At 49.7% G+C, this 23,023-nt stretch overlaps 1 protein-coding gene across 1 annotated transcript in view; it reads left to right on the forward strand.

Moving 5' to 3' along the window:
* The window catches only part of COL6A3 (collagen type VI alpha 3 chain), an 81,581-nt gene that overhangs the window by 39,153 nt on the left and 19,405 nt on the right, over nt 1–23,023 (forward strand). The window contains exons 10-35 of the mRNA XM_033112188.1: nt 483–1,082; nt 1,661–1,998; nt 3,141–3,219; nt 4,201–4,346; nt 5,740–5,832; nt 6,362–6,415; nt 7,349–7,420; nt 8,216–8,242; nt 8,351–8,395; nt 8,511–8,564; nt 9,006–9,068; nt 9,691–9,756; nt 10,192–10,245; nt 12,610–12,645; nt 13,252–13,314; nt 14,072–14,134; nt 15,845–15,907; nt 16,824–16,886; nt 18,403–18,453; nt 18,626–18,661; nt 19,112–19,174; nt 20,250–20,312; nt 21,575–21,607; nt 21,694–21,730; nt 21,835–21,846; nt 21,946–22,439. Coding sequence (XP_032968079.1) covers nt 483–1,082; nt 1,661–1,998; nt 3,141–3,219; nt 4,201–4,346; nt 5,740–5,832; nt 6,362–6,415; nt 7,349–7,420; nt 8,216–8,242; nt 8,351–8,395; nt 8,511–8,564; nt 9,006–9,068; nt 9,691–9,756; nt 10,192–10,245; nt 12,610–12,645; nt 13,252–13,314; nt 14,072–14,134; nt 15,845–15,907; nt 16,824–16,886; nt 18,403–18,453; nt 18,626–18,661; nt 19,112–19,174; nt 20,250–20,312; nt 21,575–21,607; nt 21,694–21,730; nt 21,835–21,846; nt 21,946–22,439 — 2,768 coding nt within the window. The remainder of the gene's footprint in view (nt 1–482; nt 1,083–1,660; nt 1,999–3,140; nt 3,220–4,200; nt 4,347–5,739; nt 5,833–6,361; nt 6,416–7,348; nt 7,421–8,215; nt 8,243–8,350; nt 8,396–8,510; nt 8,565–9,005; nt 9,069–9,690; nt 9,757–10,191; nt 10,246–12,609; nt 12,646–13,251; nt 13,315–14,071; nt 14,135–15,844; nt 15,908–16,823; nt 16,887–18,402; nt 18,454–18,625; nt 18,662–19,111; nt 19,175–20,249; nt 20,313–21,574; nt 21,608–21,693; nt 21,731–21,834; nt 21,847–21,945; nt 22,440–23,023) is intronic.

The following is a 23,023-nucleotide window of genomic DNA, read 5'->3' on the forward strand; positions in this document are numbered from 1 at the left end:
TCAGCATGCTGGCAGGCACCCCTCCAAAAGCGTGTGGGAGCCACTTCCCATTTTCCAATCTGTTTTTCCCAGACCTTCCTTGCTCTGCCTCCAGCACATCTGCCCTGATTCCTGGCAGACACCATCCTTTATTTTTGACCAGAGGAAAGTGTTTCGTGGTGTTTTCTAAAACACCTGAGGTCCTGGACCGTTGACTCCGTAGTGTAATGCCATTTTGCATGGGACTGGGACTCAGTTTCCCTGAGTTCTCATGTTTCCTTTTCTTTTTGTTTAAATGATTTATCATTTCTCGTTTTGTTTGTAGCATAACGTTTTGAGGGCTGTGAATTTGAAAACTGTAGAGGCACAGAACAGAGCTAAGGTGTTCACTGTGCATAAGTTACAGGAATGTCTTATTTTAATTATTTAATTTACATTTTGTCTATGAATGTTCTGGATATGGAAACCAAATTTCTCCTCATTTTCATTTTGGTCATTTTTAGATACAAGGAAAGCAGATATTGTGTTCCTGTTGGATGGTTCCATCAATTTCCAGAAGAATAGTTTCCAGGAAGTGCTCCATTTTGTGTCCGAAATTGTGGATACAGTTTATGGAGAGGATGCTTCCATCCAAATCGGGCTGGTCCAGTACAACTCGGACCCCACTGACGAATTCTTCCTGAAGGACTTTTCCACCAAGCAGCAGATTATCAGCGCAATCAACAAAGTGGTCTACAAAGGGGGGAGACACGCAAACACCAAGGTTGGGATCGAGCACCTGCAGCAGTATCACTTCGTGCCAGAGGCTGGCAGCCGCCTGGATCAGAGGGTCCCTCAGATCGCATTTGTGATCATGGGGGGAAAGTCAATGGAAGATGCCCAGGAGGCGAGCCTGGCACTCACCCAGAGTGGTGTCAAAGTGTTCGCCGTGGGCTTGGGGAACACGGACTCCGTGGAGGTTGGGAAGATAGCGTCCAACAGTGCGACGGCGTTCCGAGTGGGGAACGTCCAGAAGCTGTCAGAACTGAAAGAGCAAGTTTTGGAAACTCTGGATGGTGCAATGCATGAAACCTTATGTCCGGGTGTGACTGATATTTCCAGAGGTAAGTCCCCGTCATGGACATATTGTCAATCCTGTCTTGTTGATGTGCACGAGCCTATGGATTCCTTAAGCGTTTGGTAACTTCAGGCATTTACTTAAGTCCATGTGGGTTTGATCTAGCCACTGCTTTCGGATGTCCTTCCAGGATAAGAGTGGAAGCTTGTCTTTTTTGTGTGCCTTTGTAAGACTTACCTTTTCTCCCAAGTCTTTAATCTCCCAAATAATTCAGAAGTAGTGATCCCTGCTTCTGTTGATAGGTTTATTAGGTTAATTGTATGAGATCAGAGTATTTGAATCCTCAAGTGCATTTAAAGCACAAACTTAAGAAGCACTTCAACCACTGTACATCATGCCAAAATTGGTTAATATTATGAGAAAAATAAAAATAAAAAGCCATAGTAAAATGGCCTAATGGTCAGCACCCGTGTTCCCTGTGAAAGAGGCAGACCCAGCTGCTGCTCAAAGCTCATCCATACAAAACGTCATGTTGCCTCTGAGGTGACGTCTTGGCCCAGGTCCCAGGGCCCTGCTTGTGCCTTGCGTTCATCTCCGCTCATCGCCCGCTTTCCCCCTTTCCAGCTTGTAACCTGGATGTCATTCTGGGGTTTGACGGTTCAAGAACGCAGAACGTGTTTGTGGCTCAGAAGGGCCTCGAGTCCAAGGTGGATGCCGTCTTGAATCGACTCAGCCAGATGCAGCGACTCAGCTGCGGGGGCGGCCAGACTCCCACGGTGCGCGTGGCCGTGGTGGCCAGCACGCCCGCGGGCCCCGTGGAGGCCTTTGACTTCGCCGGGTACCAGCCCGAGCTGCTGGAGAAGTTCCGGCACATGCGCAGCCAGCACCCCTACGTGCTCACGGCCGACGCGCTGAAGGTCTATCAGAGCAAGTTCAGGCAGGCCTCCCCCGACAGCGTGAAGGTGAGCGCGGCTCCCGGACTAGGGCTGGGCAGGGGCAACGGCTGGGGCTGGGGGACCGCTCTTCCTGTTCCTGGGGTTGGGAGTGCCGTGCCTAGGAGTCCTTTATTCAACCCATCCTAATAGCCTGAAATGCAGGATCGTCCTTGTTTTACTGAAGCTCGAAAAAATCCTGGAAGTCAGCTCGAATGAGTGGAATTGGTGATTGATTCATGTTTATGGGCCTACCCGTTAAATAGTTCTGTTCTCGCTACACATTTCTCTCTTTCTCTCTGTATGTACACCCGTACATGCTTATTGTGTGTGCATATCCATACTCACACACATGCACGTGCACGCGCGCAAACACACACCTCAGTTCACTAGAGCTGCCATACAGACTGAGCTGCCTTACACCACAGAGGTGTGCGTTCTCAGTCCTGGAGGCTGGTGCTCCCAGATCAAAATGTCAGCACGGTTGGATTCTTCTGAGCCTCTCAACTTGGCTTGTAGAGGGTGCTTCTCCCTCTGTCTCCATGTAGTTTTCCCTCTGTGAGTCTGTGTCCTAATCTCTTCTTATAAGGACACCAGTCATGTGGAATTAGGACTCCCCCCAAATGACCCCATTGAACCATTATCACCTCTTTCAAATCCCTGTTGCCAACCAAATACAGTCACATTCTGAGGTACTGGGGGGTAGGACTTCAACAAATGAGTTTTGGAGGGGTACAGTTCAGTCCATAACACACACACAGACACACACACTCACACTCACACTTACACATGCACATACACTCACCCTCACACATACACATAACACACACACGCTCACACACCACACACACCCTCACACATACACATAACACACACACACACACACACACACACCTTCCAGAAACTATGTCACATAAATAGGAGAGTGAGATAAACTGTTTTTATTTTCCTTGCTGCTGTGTCTTTTGATGTCAGACTCCAACACATTCATTTTCTGCCTCATTTGTTGCACAATATCAAACAGCTGTGGACATCGGGTGTTTATTTCTCAGCCTGATCCTCAGTTTCCTCAACTGTAAGACGAGGGGTTCAAATGGGCTCATCTGCTTTCCAAGAGCCTGTGATGTTTCTTTTTAATTTCGGCTGGTGTTGGACTCATCGTCTACTTGCAGGTGGTCATTCATTTTACTGATGGAGCAGATGGAGATTTGGCTGATTTACAAAGGGCATCGGAGGCACTCCGAGAAGAAGGTGGGTTCTGAGGCTTTCTAAACATTAGAAGTAGACCTGGGGGAGAAGGCACACTGGTCTGCTGGAGAGAAGAGACTCTGCTGGTGGGGTCCTCTGGGGAGCACTGGTCACCCAGCACCCTGCCCTCTGTTGCCCCTCTGGGGCTGTGGGGCTTGGGGCTATCCAGGGTTTCATGTAGGCCATGTCCTGCCACAGGCCCCGCCAGGTCAGAAAGACTGACCAGGTGGTAGGACACCTAGAAAGCGTGATGCTTTTGGAGAAGATCGTGAAGGTTTGATTCGTCTAACTACATCGCATAAAGTAAGAGTTAATTTTGAAGGAAAAATATTGCTATATTGTAGTTTACGGTTATCACAGCTCAGAAACACCACAATGCTAAGTAAAAATACACTTTAATATCAAGTAAATAACAACAGCACACTTTCCAAGTTCAAGGTGACTGGCTACGCCACAATGCCCTTTGTCAGCTATAATATTTGGTTGTCCATTGCTTTGGAATTTGGTAGCAATGACTGCCAAAAAGTGGATGCCAACACTAGAGGTTTGAGAAGAATTTATAGAAGCATTACTGATCATGAGAACATGCGATTTATTTGCCTGGTTTTCATGAGCAGTGGAGATGGCATTGCTATTACCTGATTTTGGAGGTTTGATATTTCGGTTCTTCCCGCAGCATACCTGAGTTATGTTAATAGGACCAGAGTTTGAGAATTTATGTATGAATATGCTTCATGGTGTCACTTCCTGTATTTATAGGCACCAGTTTAGTTACTGACATATCTGAGACAATTGCTCAGAGGGTCCAAAGTTCCAGTTTTTCAACTCTTCAGAGTGGCTGACAAGTTTGATTGAACATATTTCAGCTAAAGGCCAAATTTTGTACTGAAGTTTTTTTTTTAAAAAAAAAAAAAGTCAGAGCAGAAAAAGATGTTGACTGTCTCCAGGGCCTCGGTGAGTCATGAAATGTGCTTCTCCTTGTAGGTGTCCGAGCTCTGATCTTGGTGGGCCTCGAACGCGTAGCCAACATGGAGCAGCTCGCGCAGTTGGAGTTCGGGCGAGGATTTGCGTACAACAGGCCGCTGGGAGTGAACTTGCTGGACCTGGATTATGAACTCGTAGAGCAGCTGGTGAGGTTTGATGTCTGCGCCCACAAACCAGTTCAGATGCCACAGTTTTGGGCATCTCAATATAATGGAGTCAGTTATCGCCAGGCGATGGGAGAGGGACCTCTGGTGGGTGATGTAACCCGTTTAATGCACCTGGGACCTGCCTTGCTGCCATAACACGTGTAAGCCCTGGAAACGGAGACATCCAAGAGCTGGAAAGACAGCACGGTGGAGACTGGGTCCCCAGGCGCGCTGATGCTGTCGCTTTGGCGTTTCCTCTGCCCCCTTTAATGAGGACCTTTTCATTCCTAAAATTGCTGAGAAGACAAAACACTGAGATTGGCCATTCCCACTCAGGAAGTCTCCACAGCCTCAGAAAGCTCACAGGGCGGAAGCAAGCCTGTGCCGGGGAAGAAAGACCATTTCTGGGTGGAGAAGCCCTCCTAATGTCTTCTTGTCTAGTTTCCTTTGCAGCAAATGAAAGTGCCCTCTGGGGCTCCCTAAACCCCACAAGTTCAGCCTCAGCAGGAGGTTCGGGAGTGGGGCGGGGCTTTGGGGAAATGTGCGTCTGCGTTGTCAACTCAGAGACCGTCTGCTGGTGGTGACAATGGACAGTGGGGTGAACTGGCTTTGACCCTTCCTTCCCTTTCCTGCTTCCCAGCACCGCTGGAAGTAGGCTTTTTGAAAACTGGCTGGAAGGATGTCAACTTAGTTGATGATTGGGATGTGGCAGAGAGTGAAAACTCTAGGAAGCTCGTGGCGAGAAGACACATTTGGCCCCATGAGCTTAGCAGAAGGAAGCCTATTTTGGGTGTGTGCTTTCCCATGTAAGGCCAGGGCTGAGATGGGAAGGGAAAGTCAGGGGTGTGACGGCTCTGAGACGCCCTGGTGACCCGGAGTTGTGGTGATTGCGGCTGAGAGGCAGGGACCGCTCGTGTGCACCCCACACCGCAGCTGCTCCCCAGGCCTCTTGCAGGCGGGTGCCGTAGCCCGTGACCCTGACATGGTTCTGAGAAAGGGCACATGGACCTCCATTTTGGAACCACCTTCTGCCCTGACCCTCTGCAATTTGCTTGTTAGGTTTGGCTCTTCGGAGCTTAACACTACGTAAGTTATGCGTAACATTTGAAATTTGAATATCTGGGATGGAAGCTTCTAGAAGTAAGGCCCAGCTTGAGGTGGCATTGTGAATACGATCGATCGATCTTACTTTGGTTGCCCTTCAGTGTCCCATTTGTGACTTCCCACGCCCACCACGTCAGTCTGTGAGTGAAAGCCACATGATGTCTAGTGACTTTCGTCTCTCACTGTGAAATCCACACACTTCAGATTTCAACCTTTACAGCATATTTCTGCCTTTTGTTTTCTAGGCATTAGTAAATGCCTAGATTTGAACTTTCTTTCATGTTCACAGGACAACATTGCCGAGAAAGCCTGCTGTGGGGTGCCCTGCAAATGCTCCGGAGAAAGGGGTGACCGAGGGCCCATCGGCAGCATTGGGCCGAAGGTACGATGGCTTTGCCCTTTTCTTACACCGAGAGCAGGTTTCAGGAGTCCAGTATGACCTTGGCTGGGTGATGTCTCTACTGTAACTGCATGGAGATGGGGAGAGGAGGAGAAGGCGTGCTTTTAGGTTGCAGATCTGAGGAGCAAATACCAGTTCCTTTCTCCCTATTCACGGAGAGAGGGACTCTTCCTGAACACACTGGTTCTTCACTTTATGAAAGAACGTTAAAACCAGCGGGCATCACTGGCCGGCAGCCTCCCTGCACATGGTTAGCAGGGACTCTTAGCACTGCCTCTGAGTTACAGGGTTCCCTGGTAGACCAGGAGCCCTACAGATCCTGAAGGAAAGGATAATGGCACGGAACTCGTGAGTGAAGAACCGTTAAGTTCAAAGGAACACCCAACTCCTTGCTAAATCTTAGCACTACTCTACCACATGGAGGCATGGAGGGGGGGTCGGGAAGATGCTTAAATATAGAACACCCCACCCCAAACCTATGGATTTAACCCAGGAATGGATTTTTTTGTAGGGTATCTCTGGAGAAGATGGCTACCGAGGTTATCCTGGTGACGAGGGTGGACCCGTAAGTGGCGTTGTTTTATTCCTTACACTTTTATTTTCTCCTTGTTCCTCATGTGCTAGGATTGAATTATGGAGTTCAAAATCTGTTCAGTTTCCAGGCCAGTGAACAGTCCAATGACTTTCCCACCGGGAAAACATTCATTTTTAACTTCCTTAATGCCTGTATTCATGTTTGTGCTTAATGGGAAACAGTCTGGGGACGCGAGCATGGCTAGTGTGGTTACAGAGTGTGGGGCTCTGTTCTGTGTCAGAGGGAGGGAGGAAGTGGCTTCTGAGACTGATGGCATATTCAGTGTCCTCTAAGACCAGAACCCAAGCAGAGATGGCAGCGAGCCGGAGCGTGGTGCAGGGGACTGAATCAGGCTGCAATCAGGGTTATGCCCTTTAAGGGGAGGGCGTCTCCCAGGGAAGGCTTGCTGGTTTGGGTGGTCAGTAAACCCGGGGCCCATTTGGGGTTGGAGAGAACCTTCAGGAAGCTGTACTTGGGGCAGAGGTGGTCCGAGAGGCTTTGAGACATTAGAAGGAGGCCCAGCCCTAGGATGGGATTATAGGGCCCCATGGGGAGCAGGTGAGGCTGCAGGGTCCTAGCTGGTAGGTCTGCATGTCGGGGCTGGTCACGGGCTACATCAGAGCTGGGAACCAGGGGCCATGCAGTGGAGCAGTCGGCCCGTGGATTCTCCATGGGGGCCCAACTCCCACCCAGACCTGGTGCCCATCCCCCAGGATGCCCCTCTGTGCTGCAGACCCTCAGACCCCACTCCCTTCAGGGTGCTGTGGACTGGATCTGGGGGGCAGGAATGCTGGAGGCGCTCCCCGGCTCAGTCAGCATTCCCGCTAGTAAAATGTGCTTTCTCACACATGCCTTCCAGTGACACAGACTCAGTGGAGCCCCGATGACAAGCAGCTCCAACTTAACTTTTGTCTCTCCTGACAGGGTGAACGGGGTCCGCCTGGCGTGAATGGCACTCAAGGTTTCCAGGGCTGCCCCGGCCAGAGAGGAATAAAGGTACAATGTGGAGAGGGGACCACAGCATCCCGCCCGGTGGGGACAGGTGGTCAGTGGCACGAGCAGAAGTGGGGCACCTTCTCCAAGTGCCTTCTAGGCCGGGGCTTCTCTGCTCTCAGGGTCCAGTAGCCCGTGGCCTCTGGTGGGAGGGCAGCGCGCAGGCTGGCACCTTCCGGAGCACAGGTCGCACTGGGAAGGGAGCCTGAGGATGGAGGAATAGTTTCCTATGGAAACACGAAGCTGCCAGGAAACATTCACGAGGACAGACAGGGCGTGAGCCAGGGCAGAGAGAAGGCCGGTGCCCATGGCTTCAGCCCCTGGACCCCGAGAGGAGCCAGGGAAAGGGGCGGGTGGGGGCGGAGGGGGCAGGCGAGAGAGAGGACTGAACGTGCTGGAAGGTTCTTTGTGGGAGATACTTGGATTTGAGGGCTGTTGAACTTTTTCCTGAATTTGCTAAAGTTTGAAAGCAGGTGCTGAAAGGAGGGGCCATTACACTGCGAAGTTACAAAGGGATGGGGACTGCAGCCCCTGTCCCTGGCTTTCAGGGCCCACCCCTCCTGCCAGGGAGCCAAGGCCACCCAAGTGCTGAGGTCCAGGCAAATGAGCTTTATCATCTCCCACGTGATAGTGAGAGGGCAACGCAAACAGATCAACCTCTAAGGCTGACTGGTCAGATGCTGTGCCCTTCGAGTGGGGTGGGGCTGTGGGGGTGTGGGGGTGGGCGAGCCCTGTTCTGTGGCTGAGGGACTAGCCTCCAGGAAGGAGGTAACGTCTCCTCTTTCTCTCACCTTCTAGGGTTCTCGCGGGTTCCCAGGAGAGAAGGTACTCAAACTTGTTTTTGTTCTTATATTGAGAACTTGCCCAGTAGCTCTCATTTCTCCTTGGCCAGGATGGGTTCCACATTCACCCGTGTGTCTTGTCCCCTGACAGGGTGAATTAGGGGAGATTGGGCTGGATGGCCTCGACGGTGAAGATGTAAGTGATTTCATGCTCTCAAACTGCTCTTTGGTCCCGAAGATTCCAGGGACTGGTACGTCAGTCTGTGGTAGAAGTTGTGCCACGAATGACATTTTACCATTGTCTTTGGCAGGGGGACAAAGGATTGCCTGGTTCTTCTGGAGAGAATGGGAGTCCCGGGAGAAGGGTAGGTGTATTTCCGTAGTGTTGCTGTTATGAAAACACTATAAACATTTCATTTGGGGACTGTTTCTTTTACTCGTGTATGTTAAGACCACTTCCTCCAAGCAGCCTTCCTTGACCTCGTCCCCTGTGTCCCCTGGCAGCTGTGACACATTTCATTATATTGTCTTGATTGGAGACTATGTCTCATACGGCAGGGACTGAGTTTGTTTCGTTGTAAAGAAACCCCAGTGTCTGCACAGAGTGAGTCTCCAGTAAGGATTTGTAGATTACCTGACCAAATAAAAAATATTTGGAAGTAATTTTACCTTCATGGCAAATGAGTAAATAACTGGTTACCATTGGTCTATATAAGATTTATGAACTAAAGAATGTGATTTTAAGGGTGAGATAAAAATTTGAAATCCTATTTCATTTTTAGTCTCTGCTTGTGTTTTTTATTTAGGGTGACAAAGGACCTAAAGGAGACAAAGGAGAAAGAGGAGACGCTGGAATTAGAGGTGACCCGGTAAGGAAGATTCCTCATTGACAACCTGAGACCTGGGGAAGAGGATTGTGGGAGAAGAGTGTTGAAAGGAAGACTTTTACCTTTGAAATTGCTTTAAAACATGTTGATAAAATATGTGGTTTGTCCTTTTCCTACAATTTTGGGGTTGATGGAGATAAGTTTGCTCTCTAGCCGCAAAGATACACTGCAAAGATCGTAAGTGTTTGCAAAGCCTGTCATACAAAGATCAGAGAGATTTCCCAAAAATGTGGTCCCAGGAACTTTAATCCAGATGGACTGGGTGGTCAGAAAAATATCAGTAATGATACGAACGCAAGGCTCCTCAGCCAAATCCCATCCCACTCTGACTGGACTGGACCATGGGGTTGGCCAAACATTCTTAGCCCCAAACGGGGGGGGGGGGGGATGGTTCTTCCTCCCCAGGGAGGACGGTGCCCCAGGCTCCCTCTTGCCTTGTCCTGGCCTGGAGGACAGGAGGCTGGCCCAGGGACGGTCATTTGCTTACAGGTTTTATAGAGCTATCGATAAGAAAAGCTGCAAATGCTTCTCTTTTGCTAAAGCCAATTTCAAGTGTCCTTTTCTTGCACATGTGGCTCACATTCCTGACCTGTGTTGTTTTCAGGGTGAGTCAGGACGGGACAGCCAGCAGAGAGGACCCAAAGGAGAAACGGGAGACATTGGGCCCATGGTATGACACTCCCCATTCCTACACATGCTGTGCTGAGGGCCAGAAACCAAGCTCACGCTGGCTCGTTTCCGGCCACAGAGGCCGTAGACGCGGTGACCGTCAGGGCTGTGGACATAAGAGGTCAGGTGCAGAGGGCTCCACCTCTCTGAAGCCGACGGTGTGTCCCCATGAAGGAGGACCCTGCTGGGGAGCGGAAGCAACCCTTCCAGGAGGGGTTTCTCCTCTGCAGAACTGGTGCCCCTTAGCTATTCACGAACAGTGCTTGTCAAGCCCAAGGCTGTGGAGGTGGGAATGCACCTCGTCTGCACCCCCACAAGGGTCCGGCCTCCCCATGTGTATCCATCCCTCTTCCTGTAGCGTCTTGTGCAATAGCGCCGCGTTAGACGGTCTTCTCTGCAGATGAGACTCTCATGTCAATTTTGTTTCCCACGCCAGGGTCTCCCTGGGAGAGATGGGGTGCCTGGAAGTCCTGGAGAACCCGGGAAGGATGTGAGTGACTCTTAGGGCTTTGGGGGGCTCTGCTGTGATATTAGTAAGTGCCACCGGAATCGCCAAACACTGCCTAGGGCAAAGTTACGCAGCAACTTTTTATGAGGGAATTTCTGAAACCACTGTCACCCAAATCTGCTGCTTAGAGAAACCGCTTTTCTATCATTTGCTCTGTGCTTCTTTTTCCCGTCCCCCAGGCCTGCTTCCTTGCCCTCCCAAAAAGCATAGTGATGTAATATCTTTGCTGCTTGCAAATATTTGGCCAGGTTTTAACCCACTAAATATTTAAAAAAATCCAAACAAAACCGTGCACCCGAGTTGAGGGGAGGGGTGAGTGAATGGGGGGGGGGGCAGGAAGGCTGGTGGGGTTGGACACGCATTGTGGGTTTTATAATTTTTGTTTTTTTTTATGCTGCTGTAACGCAAGCAATGAAATCAGGTTTCCATTTTCCGGGGAACTGCATCTTGTCACTGCCGTTTCAAGGAATGTCAGTTGCAGAATAGCTCCTTTTTTGAGTCTAGGATGCCTAATGTTGGAGTCTTGATGAAGAGTTGTAAAGCCAAAGCAATAGAAATGATCTCTCTCTCTCTTTTTTTCTTTTAAATTTATTGGGGTGACAATTGTTAGTGAAATTACATAGATTTCAGAAATGATCTCTTAGGCAGTTGTTTGAAAGCCTCCGGGGCCCAGAGGCACTCAGAGCTGAGACCTGAAGCAGGTAGATGGTCCCTGCATGGGGAGAAGTGGTCTGGAATTTGTAAATCCTCGGGGGCAGTTCCGGAAGCTGATGGGTGCCCACGGCGGGTCTCGGCTCAGAAACTGGCTGGGGCTGTGCAGCCGAGATCAGGGCACCCTCTGGCATTTCCCCACGGCCAGTGACAGACTTGTCAAGGGATCAGCAGCTGGATGGTGGCGGGGGGTGTGCTGGCATGAGGGCTTGTAAAAGAAACGACTCTCATCCTTAATCATGGGATGCTGTGGGCATAATTTTACCTTTAAAATTCGGAAGAAGACTTAATATTTGAAAAGGCTATCTTTCAAGTCTTGAGTCTTATTTTTGAATAATGCTGCTGAGCTATGTAATAACAAAGCAGTGAGGAAGGACTCAATTGTTATCATGTACTCTACCACTCAGTTTGTGAGCAGAGGCAAAACTCGTTTTCAGGAAATGACTTACAATATAGTTGTGCATACAGTTCATTTTAATTCTATGCACAAGGTGGAAATTTGGGTCTGAATTTGATGCAGTCCCTTGTAGGCCCTTGCAGACTCAGTTCTTCCCTTCGCAGCAGGGTGAGGCCTGGCGGTATGGCCCTCTGCCCCTTCCCTAGGACCTTGCTGTGACAGGTTTGCACCCAGATGAGACTGGGCTACCCCACTCCTCACATCAGGCTGCCACTGGCCTGAGCGATGAATCATTGAGCTGATGGCCTCTTGTCATACTCGAGGCTGTCCCCTTTGGAAGGGGACAGCCCGCTTGTTACTCTGTGGAGGAGCCACCCGGCGCCACCCCTCCCTCACTTGCCCATGGAAGGAAGCCAAAGTCTTCCATTCCAGAAGCTGCCACTACAGTGAGTAATGGCAAATGATTGCCCCTGGGCTGGTCCCCGGGGAGTGGAGGATGTGGTTCTTGGGTTTCTGCAGCAGAGGGCCGAGCCCTGGAACCAGCTGCTTGTCACACTCTCCAGAATACCAGCTCCTAACCTTGCAGAGACATACCCAGGGTGTTCCCGTGTTCCCATCCCAAACCCTCCCACTCAGGAGGAAGCGATCACAGCGTGGGAATGGCCGGCTCACTGCTGCAGTGAGCCCTCATTTATTTGGACTAAGGGTTACCTCTGGAGCCTGCAGGAAAGTGTGGCCAAGTCACGAGCCCAAACTAAGCACGCCTGGGCTTTTCAGGTTCACGTGTGTGCAGTTGGACTCTGTTCACTGAGGATGTGTTGTGTTTGGCCAGGAGGACTTGGAGAGGTTGGGACTGCCTTCCCTTATAATGAACGTATTTCATTACCTCTCCCTACTGTTAGGAAAATGGTAGAAAAGCAGACAGCTTGACATTCCCATTTCACATTCCTTATTTGAAATTGGCTGCGATTGTGCAGCCAGAAGGAGTCATTGTTTTGCTTGGCAGGTCTGCAGTAATTCTCAAAACTTCCGTTTGGGTGACTAACAAGGTAGCGTGGAAGCAAAACTTTCCTGAGATGAGGGCAGGAAGCAGGGTGTCTTTTTATGTGTTTCCTCGGGGCTGACTGGGCACAGAGTCTGGCACACAGCGGGTGCCAGAGGAACGTGTGGGCTGTCACACAAAGCCCCCAGGCTCCGTCCCCTGTGTCCCCTCACCGTTTGCGTAACTTCTTCCACAGGGCGGCTTTGGACGAAGGGGACCAGTGGGAGCTAAGGTGAGCCTCTGAGCTGGCACCATTTTTTCTGTCATCGTAATGTAAGTCACCGTGTGCTCTCAGGGGACTGTCCTTAAAGGGCACAGATGCCACCCCGCCCATAGTTAAAACAGTCTCTCCTTTGCGAGCGAGGCTTACGGCACCTTTTGTCCCATTTCCTTAAAGTTAGCTTCTTCTAAAAGACTTGTGAAAATGATTAACGGGAGCTGGGGGTGCAAATAAGGGAAACAGATGGAGGAGGCAGTGCCCGGGCATCTCTCCTCTATAATGTGTTTACTTATCTGGTCGTTAGAAAGTGACAACGTCTAGGTGTGTCAGTCTTCTCACCTGGGCAAGACAGGTTTGGGTCTAAAAAAAAAAATCCTATTTCACAAAGCCATCTTGAAGAAAAGGTGGGGCAAGAGTGAGAACCAATGGTCAGAATGCAATTCTGGCTCCACTTCTTAAATGTCTTACCCTGGAGTTATCGGGTGGATGGCTTCCAACCCCCTCGTAGAACAGGGATTGTTGCCCTGTCCCCTTGTCCACACACGCTTGTGGAACAGAGAGCTGACGTTGGTAAGAACCATCCTGACTCCTCCCTGTATCTTCTCTCTCCTTTCAAAGGGCAACAAGGGTGGTGTTGGCCAGCCGGGCTCTGTGGGAGAGCAGGGGACCCGAGGTGCGCAGGTCAGTATCCTCTCCCACCCCGTGTGACTGCATGCCTTGTGATGTTTCCTCAGATGCTCTAGTGTTTTCCTTAAATTGAGATGACAGTCAATTTCACAAAACTGAACACAAAATGAATCGTCGTAAAATGAACAACTCAGTGACACGAGCACATTTACAAGGTTGTACGACCATCGCCTCTATCTAGTTTCAAAACATTTCATCACCAGAAGGAGACCGTGTGCCCATCAAGTAGTCAGTCCTCATCTTCCCTCTCCCCAGCTCCTGGCAACACGAATTTCCTTTTGGCCTTTGTGGATTTGCCTCTTTGGACATTTCATATAAATGGAGTCACTTACTAGGTGGCCTTTTGTGTCTGGCTTCTTTCACTCACATCATATTTTTGAGGTTCACCATGTTGAAACGTGTGTCAGTGCTTTGTTCCTTTCTGTGGCTGAGTCATAGCCTACTGGATGGATGGACCACGGTTTATTTATCGATTCGTCGGTTGATGGACACTTGCACTATTCTCCCTTTCAGAGACTGGGACTAGCGCCGCTGTGAACTTTCTGTAACGCTTTTGTTTGAACAATTTCCTTGTGTGTTTCTAAACTAACTTCCCCACTCGTGTTCTGGGCTGGGGCTGCTGCTCGTACCGCTGAGACAGCAGTGTGGCCAGCAGAAACGAGGCTCTGGGCTCTGGGAAATACAGATGCCACCCGAGCTTCCACGGAGTGCTGCCTGGACACAGCACTTACACTGCCTTTTACTTCTGCAGGGCCCGCCTGGTCCCACCGGCCCTCCAGGCCTGATCGGTGAGCAAGGCATCCCGGGGCCTCGGGTGAGTTGCTGTGGGTCCCACCCTGTTTAGCTCAGTGGGTGGCATGGCGCCGAGCAGGCTGGGGACAGACCGTCCCCGTCGCCGAGTCTTTGGCAGCACCGACCCTGGGTCAGTCCTTGCAGAGATGGGCTAGTTTACCTGTGGAAGGAAGAGCCCTTTCTGTTGGTGCTCCAGGGACTTTAGGACCAGTGGTGCCCCTTCTGTACGTGGACCAGCTGGGTGGGTGGTTGGTGAAAGCAGGAGGTGCCTCATCTCAGAGGTCATGGGATGGAACTGCCTAAATCGAACCAAATCTACAGAAATGCTCCGATTATGCCAAACTGCTTCATATTTGGCCCCTGGAGATTGGCTCTGTGGCTTGGCATTTTTGTGTACAAGGTCCCCATCCTCAAGTGTGACACAGAAGTCCCTTAAACCTGGTGTGACTGCAAACTTCCACGTCTGTCCTGGCTGTCAGCGATGACTAGCAGACGTGCTGTTCCAGCCGCGGCGGGATCGGTGCCCGGCATTCTGTACTTGCTGTCCCTTTTGCATGACACATGTTCAGGGAGCCATCCTGCCACTTGTTACAGAAAATAACGATGACTAAGACCTGGTGATGAACTACCTAACAGCACAAACATGTTTTGTCGTGCAGGCAGGAGCTTGGTGAGAGTTGTTTCCTTAGAAACTCCTTCCCCAGTTTTGAAATCTGATAAATATCTATTTTTTTTTAAAGATTTTATTGGGGAAGAGGAACAGGACTTTATTGGGGAACAGTATGTACTTCCAGGACTTTTTTTCCCCAAGTCAAGTTGTTGTCCTTTCAATCTTAGTTGTGGAGGGTGCCATTCAGCTTCAAGTTGTTGTCCTTTCAGTCTTAGTTGTGGAGGGTGCAGCTCAGCTCCAGGTCCAGTTGCCGTTTTCTAGTTGCAGGGGGCACAGCCCACCATCCCTTGCGGAAGTTGAACTGGCAACCTTGTGGTTGAGAGGACGTGCTCCAACCAACTGAGCCATCCGGGAGCTCAGCGGCAGCTCAGCTCAAGGTGCCGAGTTCAATCTTACTTGCAGGGGACGGAGCCCACCATCCCTTGTGGGACTCGAGGAGTTGAACCTGCAACCTTGTGGTTGAGAGCCCACTGGCCCATGTGGGAATCGAACCGGCAGCCTTCGGAGTTAGGAGCATGGAACTCTAATCGCCTGAGCCACAGGGCCGGCCCTAAATATCTATTTTTAAAGCTTTTTTTTTGATCAACATTTATTTCAGCTCTGATTAGATAAGAATTTAAGATAGAGTAGGGGTGAGCCAAAGCTCTGAGTAGTTACCAATCACAGAAAGCTGGTCTCGTCTAGTATTGCCATTCGTTAGGGCCGTTCCCTGGCTCTGGCGGCTGTCTCGCATGGTGGGATGCTGATTCAGCCACTCACACAGGAAAAGTGCACACAGGTTTCCACACCTGTCCAGTCACATGTCACTGTGGAGGTATGGGGCGCGAGAAGGAACAAAGCCGGGTACATTGAAACCCACAATGTGTGAAAACTGGCCAGAACGGTCATACTCATATTTTGGATTTGCACAAGCCATGTCCACGCGTGTTTGCATGTGGGTCTGCAACACCATGCTTGGTGCTGAGTGTGGCTCTGACCTCTGGGGGTGTGAGGGAGGGGTGGGACGCAGACACTGGCTTGGAGGGTGAGCATTGCACTGACCCTCCTCTCCTCCGGCTGCAGGGAAGTGGAGGGACCCCAGGTGCTCCTGGAGAACGTGGCAGGACCGGGCCCCTGGGAAGAAAGGTTTGTCTTGATGAAGGTCGAGCTCACTGCCTGAGGTCAGGACTGGCCAGGCCTTACGTGGCCTGCCCCTCACTTGTCAGCCCACCCACCTGCTGAGTTCACACATCCTTTCTCCTCACCTCTGGCCTTTCCCAGCCCAGCCTGCCCTGTTGGGAGCTGGCTTGGCATTAGGCTCCCTGTCCCTACCACAACTTGTGCCACTGGGTTGACCTTCTTGTCGCCAGAACAAACCCACTGGCAGCCATGGATGACCTGATCTGTTCATGCCACGGCATGTGAACATAGCGCAGCGTCCTCCGCGCCATCAGAGCAGATCTGTGGCACTTAGAGCATCCGTTTTGGGCTGAGCACACGCCCTTAAATGCTGGCAGCGCAGCCAGCAGCTGTACCCGCCACGTTTACTAGTCCAAGAGCCCCAGGTGGCTACTCCAGAGACCAGCAGCTTGCTGTGATGGCTGTCTGAGAACCTGCCACCTAAAAGCCTTGAGAAAACCCAGAACTTCTCATAACCCACCTGAAAGGGCAGCATTTCCTCCATTCAAGAAATGTGTTCATGTGAGGCCAAACTTGTCTCCATGCCTCCTGTCGGTGGGGTTGTATTTCCTGCTGAATTCAGCCCACCGACTCTCGTGGCATTTTCTTTTCCTGTTTCTCTTTCTCTCTCTTTTCCCCTTCAGCATGTCCCGATGCCACGTAAATGAAAAAAAACAAACACCAACCTTCTTGGATTCTTTAGCAGGAGTCCACCCAGGAACGTAGCAATTTAAAAAACCATTCGTATCAAAATCTAAAAGGTGAAGTTAGCAGCTGGCAGCAGCCTTACCAGTGGCACCACCTAGAATGAAGCAGGGCTTGGAATCACATTTCAAATCCATCCCAGACCCTCAGGGATCTCAGCCTTGTTTCTCGTGTGTAGGGTGAGCCTGGAGATCCAGGACCAAAGGGAGGACTCGGGAGCCGGGGGCCCCGTGGGGAGACGGTAAGATCAAAATATATTGTCGCTGACTCTTTTTCTGAAAGGCTCAGTAAGCGGGGAGATGTGGCCATGTGCTGGTCTCGTCTGTGTGTGCAAATTGGGTTTATTCCAAGGAGAGAGGACTTGATGCTTGCTTTTTGGATCGTTGGGGGTGTGGTTGAAAATAGTGAAAACTGTTCCTTATGATAAGCAAATAAACTTCAAAATAAGTTTTATTTCATTGGGGTGGGAGGGGTGGGTGAAGACATTATTTTCCGAGTATGTGAACCACCTTTATTTCCGGTCCTGCAAATGCTTTGTGAGCACGATTAATTGGAGCTTTACTGCAAAATAAATACACAAACAAACAAACAAACAAACAAATAAATAAAATCCTTGGGTTAAAATAGGATTGGGTTTGATAAAGTCTCAATCCAGATTAGAGCAGTTTCCTTTGAATGAGACATTCTAGGAATTGAAATTATTACCTTGATAACACATTTTAAAAACTGTTATTTAAAATATCTAACTGCTCACCAACAATAATTGTCTAGGATACATTTCTATCCCGGAAAAAGAAATCTACAGAACATTGAGAATTTTTCTAAAATGAGTCAGTACCTAAAAACTCTATAAATGGACGTTGTTGATCTGATTTATAATCCCAAAGCTTTAAAATATTTATCTTCTGTATTTATCATCTCTACAGCTAATTGAAGTTTTAAGAAACTCCATGTCTGTTACTCTCAGTCTTAGAAGCAGACAGAAAAAAACCAGAATTTAAAATCTATTCACACCATTATGGGAAAAATCTTCCTGGTTCTGTTTCCATAAATTTGGGAGCAATAGCTGTTTAGCTGTTGGTGTCCATTTAAAACTGTACATTAACTAAGGAGCATGTTCCATGTACGTTTTAGAGATATTAATGTCTATTTTATCTAAATTCTTGTGATTCTTTTGAAATAATTAATTGTGTCCGTTTCTGAAAGCCACCCATGAGAGAGTGATAGGGATGGTTCTTAGCATCCCGGGAGGGGGTGTTTGGAGAGAAGGCAGTCTCCTGGCGTGACCTGGAGGGAAGGGAAGGGGCATGGCAGAGAGGTGAGAAGGCCTGAGCACAGAAGACTCAGGAAGGTAGGAGAAGTGCAGTCCTGTGTTCTTGCTTTGAAGTAGAATCAAAGACTCATAGATGCATAGAGTCAAGGTGACCTTCAACAGTCCTGTCAACTCGAAGATTCCCAGGTTCTATGAGTCTCGGATTCCACATCCAAGCAGTACCTTCGCCAATAGCTATGAGAACGTCTTTCCGTTGGTAGTCCACCAGCACCATTTTGCCAAAGGAGTCCTTTAACCCCCCGTTACAGACACAGTCTTGTTTACACCTGGAGGATGGGGTAAGAGTAGGAACAGTTCCTTGATCTGTACCTCGATCTGGGAACATTTCAGGGACTCAAGCACCCTCTGCTCAGGACTCTAGACGGAGGTGGTTGTGGCGTGCCCAGCACGGTGGCCTGCAGTAACGCTCTCTCTCTCCAATCAGGGAGAAGACGGGCGAGATGGAGTTGGCAGTGACGGACGCAAGGGCAAAAAAGTACGTACTTCAGACATGCACTTTTTAAAGAATCATTTCTGAAAAGTTTCTTGGAATATAGTGAATTTTTCTTCTTGAGGACTCTGGGTATATTCTTTTCTGCTCAAGAATAATTTATTTTAGATGAATTTAAATGGAGACCAAAATTGAGTCATTTATGTATCTTTTATAGGGAGAAAGAGGATTTCCTGGACACCCTGGTCCAAAGGTAAATATTCCCCTAGTGGTAAAAAGATCACCATGTTTTAGGAGAAAACAATGTGTCCATGGGCCGCGAGTCAGACTATCTTGGTTCTAGTATGAGGTCAGCCACCTGTGAAGCCAGTGACCCTGGGAAAGGCCCTGCCCTCTCCACGATGCTCCCACATCTGTCAAATGGAAATGACAGTATGCGCTTGTCATGGTGCTTGTGAACATGAAATGAAACAACCCTGCAACAAAATACTCTGTAAACCTTAAAATGCTGTCATCTACATATCATCATTACATACACGGGTTCAATAAGCTAAGGCTGAAACTGCAAAAGACACAAGTGCACTAGTTACCCAGTGGAAAAGGAAATCAAAGTCGGCCATTTGGCTGCCCTGGGAAGTGCGGTCGGATGCCCCAGGGACCTCAGCGAGACCTTTCATGTGCCACTTCCTGGCTCTCTTCCCAGGGAACCTCTGGTGAGCCAGGAACAGGGGGAGCTCCAGGCCCCAAAGGCATCAGAGGCCGAAGGGTAAGTCTGCCTTCACCATGGCTGCAGTGGGAATGGGAGCACGTGTGGTATTGTGACTGAACACTGACCCCTCCGCTGCTTCTTTGCACACTATTCTTCACCTGCAACCTGGCGATGATAGTCTAGGGTGCGAGGAAAGGAATCCTAAGCCGGAGGGCAGTCTCCTTAGGACTCCCTGTGGTTGCGTCTGTGTTGTCCTTTTTCGGCCATGTCCCCCTGATGGGGAGGGCCCAGGAGCCTCTTCCTCTAACACCTCTCTAACACCACTTGTGAAGCCAGTGAAGTCACTAGTCCATGGTCCACGCCCAGAATGTCGCCATGGGCACTCAGGTCTCAGAAGGAGTGATGGTGACCACAGAGGTGGTCATATTTGGTCTTCCCCACCAGACGGTGAGGCGACAGGATTTCATGAGGTGCAGGACGTGCTGACAAGCTTCCCCGGCTCAGAGGCGAGCCAGGCTGAGACCACATGCTCTTCTCCTCCCACCACGAAAAGACTCATCTTCTTCCTCAAGCTACTTTTGGCTCTGGATGACTCTCTTCAGTGGTGGATATTTACTTGTCTTTTGAAGAGTGCACTGAGTCTTGAGTTAGCAAATCGTGGTCTAGATATGGGTAAAAGTTCCCAACAGTTATTTTCAGCTTAAAGTGTAGTTAAAATCATAGTAGTGATCCTGTTAATTTGCTTCACGAAGACAGTCAAACTAGATTGTTTACTACTCAAGATAGGGTTTTAAAACTCGGATTTTGGTTATCTAGACCAAACAGTGCCCTAATTCCGTGGCAGCTACTGGTTTCTTTGTGTCCGTGGATAGTCTTTTAATGGTCCTTAGGCAAGCTCTGTCTTACCTTAACCTTCCAGAGAACATAGCTGCAGGGAGTCGTACGTTAATTTCGTTAAGGCCACTTGTCCCTAAACTTGAATTTTGGACACACAAGTTCCCTGACAGTGAGAGATTTCCGGTGGTGACAGCGGCTGTGGGATTAGATCACCTTCAGCCCCTTTCCAACTGCAGGAGTTGACAATTTTCCTTCTTCTGCCGCGATTGACCAGTGCTTGTTCTGCCCCTTCTAGGGAAATTCAGGACCTCCAGGCACAGTTGGACAGAAGGGAGACCCTGGGTACCCAGGACCATCTGTAAGTACCTACCCAGTTCCGATTACGCGCCTGGGGGTGGGGTGACAGTCTTCACATGGTCCCTGAAAACTTGCCACTGTCTCCTTTCCTCACAAAAAAGGTGTGCTCCATTTTTGTTGTTACTGTTTTTATTTTTGTTTTCTAAACCACTTCCCTTCTGATATTACAATGGAGCAAAGAGCTTTTGAGTTTTAGAGTAACAAGAAAGTTTTAAGACAAGTTTCATGTGGAACTCTGTAGTCTAGGACATATTGCAATTTCCTGGTGTGATTTCCTTGTTGGAGGCTTGTGCAGGGGAGACACAAGCAAACAAAAGAGAACATATTTTAATACCTCTTGATTGCATCTTGTGGAAGGAGTATGACTATGTCAGACCTCAGTTTGGGGAATACTTTCTTTGGTTTATAAAACCCCCAGGGGAGCTACTGCTTCACGGTTTAGAACCTGCTAGTCGTCCGTCTCGCCACAGAGGACGCCTCTCTGCAGCCCTCCATAAAATCTCTTCGTTACTTACATCTTTGTTTCCTTATTTGAATTTCTACCTCTACTGTCTTCCAATGTTGAAATTAATGAGGTTCAAAGAAGAATGGACAAGATAACTCAGGACATGGAAGATCACTCCTAGAAGGAAAGGTTGAGGGATTACACGGGTTGGATCCAGGAGAAGGCCGAGTCAGGGGTTTAAATGAGTGCAGCCTTCATTGGGAGATCGATTCGCCAGGTACTCTGGGAGGCGAGTGGGCAGAAGCAGCCTTATGGAGAGACGCCCACGGGGCCCACAGGAGACTGCCTGACCATCAGGGTGGACACATATCGGGGTGAGATGCCGAGGGCGGTAGAGGGTGTCCCCTGGAGCATTCAGCCAGGATAGGATGCTATAGACCTGGAGCTGACGGGAAGCTAAGTGACTTCCCACTGTCCTGGGAACAGGATGGCCCCCGTAGCAGGTGAAAGGGCATTCTTCCTTTTCTCTGAAGAAGTGGTGTTTGGACTCACATGCAGATGTGTGGTTCACGTGGCTTTGTAATGACCTCCCAGGGTTTCATGGTGTGGAGCTATTTACCTTGCAGGTGAAATAATTTTGTCCCCAAAGTCTTCTCTCTTTTTGCTCTTTGAGCGGTAAAATCAAATTCATAGGGAGAGCCTGAAATGATCAAGGTCAGCAAAGGTCCACTTCTGCTTCCTCTGACATGTTTCTGTGGGCCAAGGACTGTTCCTCACGTCCCCCATGCCCCATCAGCCTCTCCTCCCTTGTTTTACAGGGTCACAAAGGCAACAGAGGCGACTCGATCGATGTAAGTTGCTTGTGGGCAGCCCGAATCATTGTCCTGTAAGCCTTTTTGTCTGCTCTCCTTACACCTTCTTTCCTTTCCTTTTGAAGCAATGCGCCCTTGTCCAGAGTATCAAAGATAAATGTCGTAAGTACACGATTTCCTGCTGTCCGTGATGCATTTTTATGTTCACATTTGAAAGTCTCACCTGGTAGACGTGTCTTTCACGCCTCTCTTTGTTTTCTTGACAGCTTGCTGCTATGGTAAGTTAATTTCAGTAGTTTGACTTCCTTCTGAGGAAAGAGGAAGACCCCTTTTCCAGTAAGTAAAGTGTGTCTTTGAAAACCCCCCACTTCCCACAGGGCCCCAGGAATGCCCCGTCTTCCCGACGGAACTGGCCTTTGCTTTAGACACGTCTGAGGGGGTCACCTCAGATGCGTTTGGCCGCATGAGGGATGTGCTCTTGAAGATCGTGGGCGACTTGACCATTGCTGAAAGCAACTGCCCGCGGGGGGCCCGCGTGGCCGTGGTCACCTACAACAACGAGGTGACCACGGAGATCCGGTTTGCTGACTCCAAGAAGAAGTCCGCCCTCCTGGAGAGTATCAGGAACCTTCAGGTGTCTCTGACATCCAAGCAGCAGAGTCTGGAAACCGCCATGTCCTTCGTGGCCAGAAACACGTTTAAGCGTGTGAGGAATGGATTCCTGATGAGGAAGGTGGCCGTTTTCTTCAGCAATAAGCCCACGAGGGCGTCCCCACAGCTCAGGGAGGCTGTGCTGAAGCTGTCGGATGCTGGGATCACGCCCTTGTTCCTCACGAACCAGGAGGACCGGCAGCTCATCAACGCTCTGCAGGTCTGTGCCCCGTGTGCTTTGGTGACATCTGCTCTTCTTCTTGGGCTCTGAGAAGGGTCTTAGGCACGTCCATGCCCTCCTTGATGTATCCATGCCCCAGAGTTTCTGGAAGATCCTGGAGGAGACTGGTCTGACTGAGACTTTCAGGAGTGAGATTTCCAAGACAGCCTCTGGCTTCGGCACTAGATTGAGGGTCCTTCCTCACGTGTTGGAAGACAGTCTCCTAGGGCTGACCTGGGAGGCCTGCCATCTCCTAGTGAGGTCCCCAAACCTGGGTGACTCCAGCACCCTGGTATGCACCTCCTTCAAACCTTTCTTCAGTTAGGCTGGCATCGAAGGGGCAGCCTGTGATGCAGCCACCTGCCCCCTTGTCATTCGCTTAAATAACTGTTTACTTGCTATATGTCGTCCATTAAAATTTACTCTGTGAATTCTGGGGTTACTGTTCAAGAGGGGTGGATGACGGGCATGGAGAGGGGAAGAGTGGGGAGGCCTTGGCTCTAGTTCCTGGCCACCCACTTTCCAGCTTTAGGACTCTTGGTCATGTTACTTAACCTCTCTGTGTCTTAGATTCCTCACCTGCA

Source organism: Rhinolophus ferrumequinum, chromosome 8 (genome assembly GCF_004115265.2).
Source record: "Rhinolophus ferrumequinum isolate MPI-CBG mRhiFer1 chromosome 8, mRhiFer1_v1.p, whole genome shotgun sequence".
Lineage (NCBI taxonomy): Eukaryota > Metazoa > Chordata > Mammalia > Chiroptera > Rhinolophidae > Rhinolophus > Rhinolophus ferrumequinum.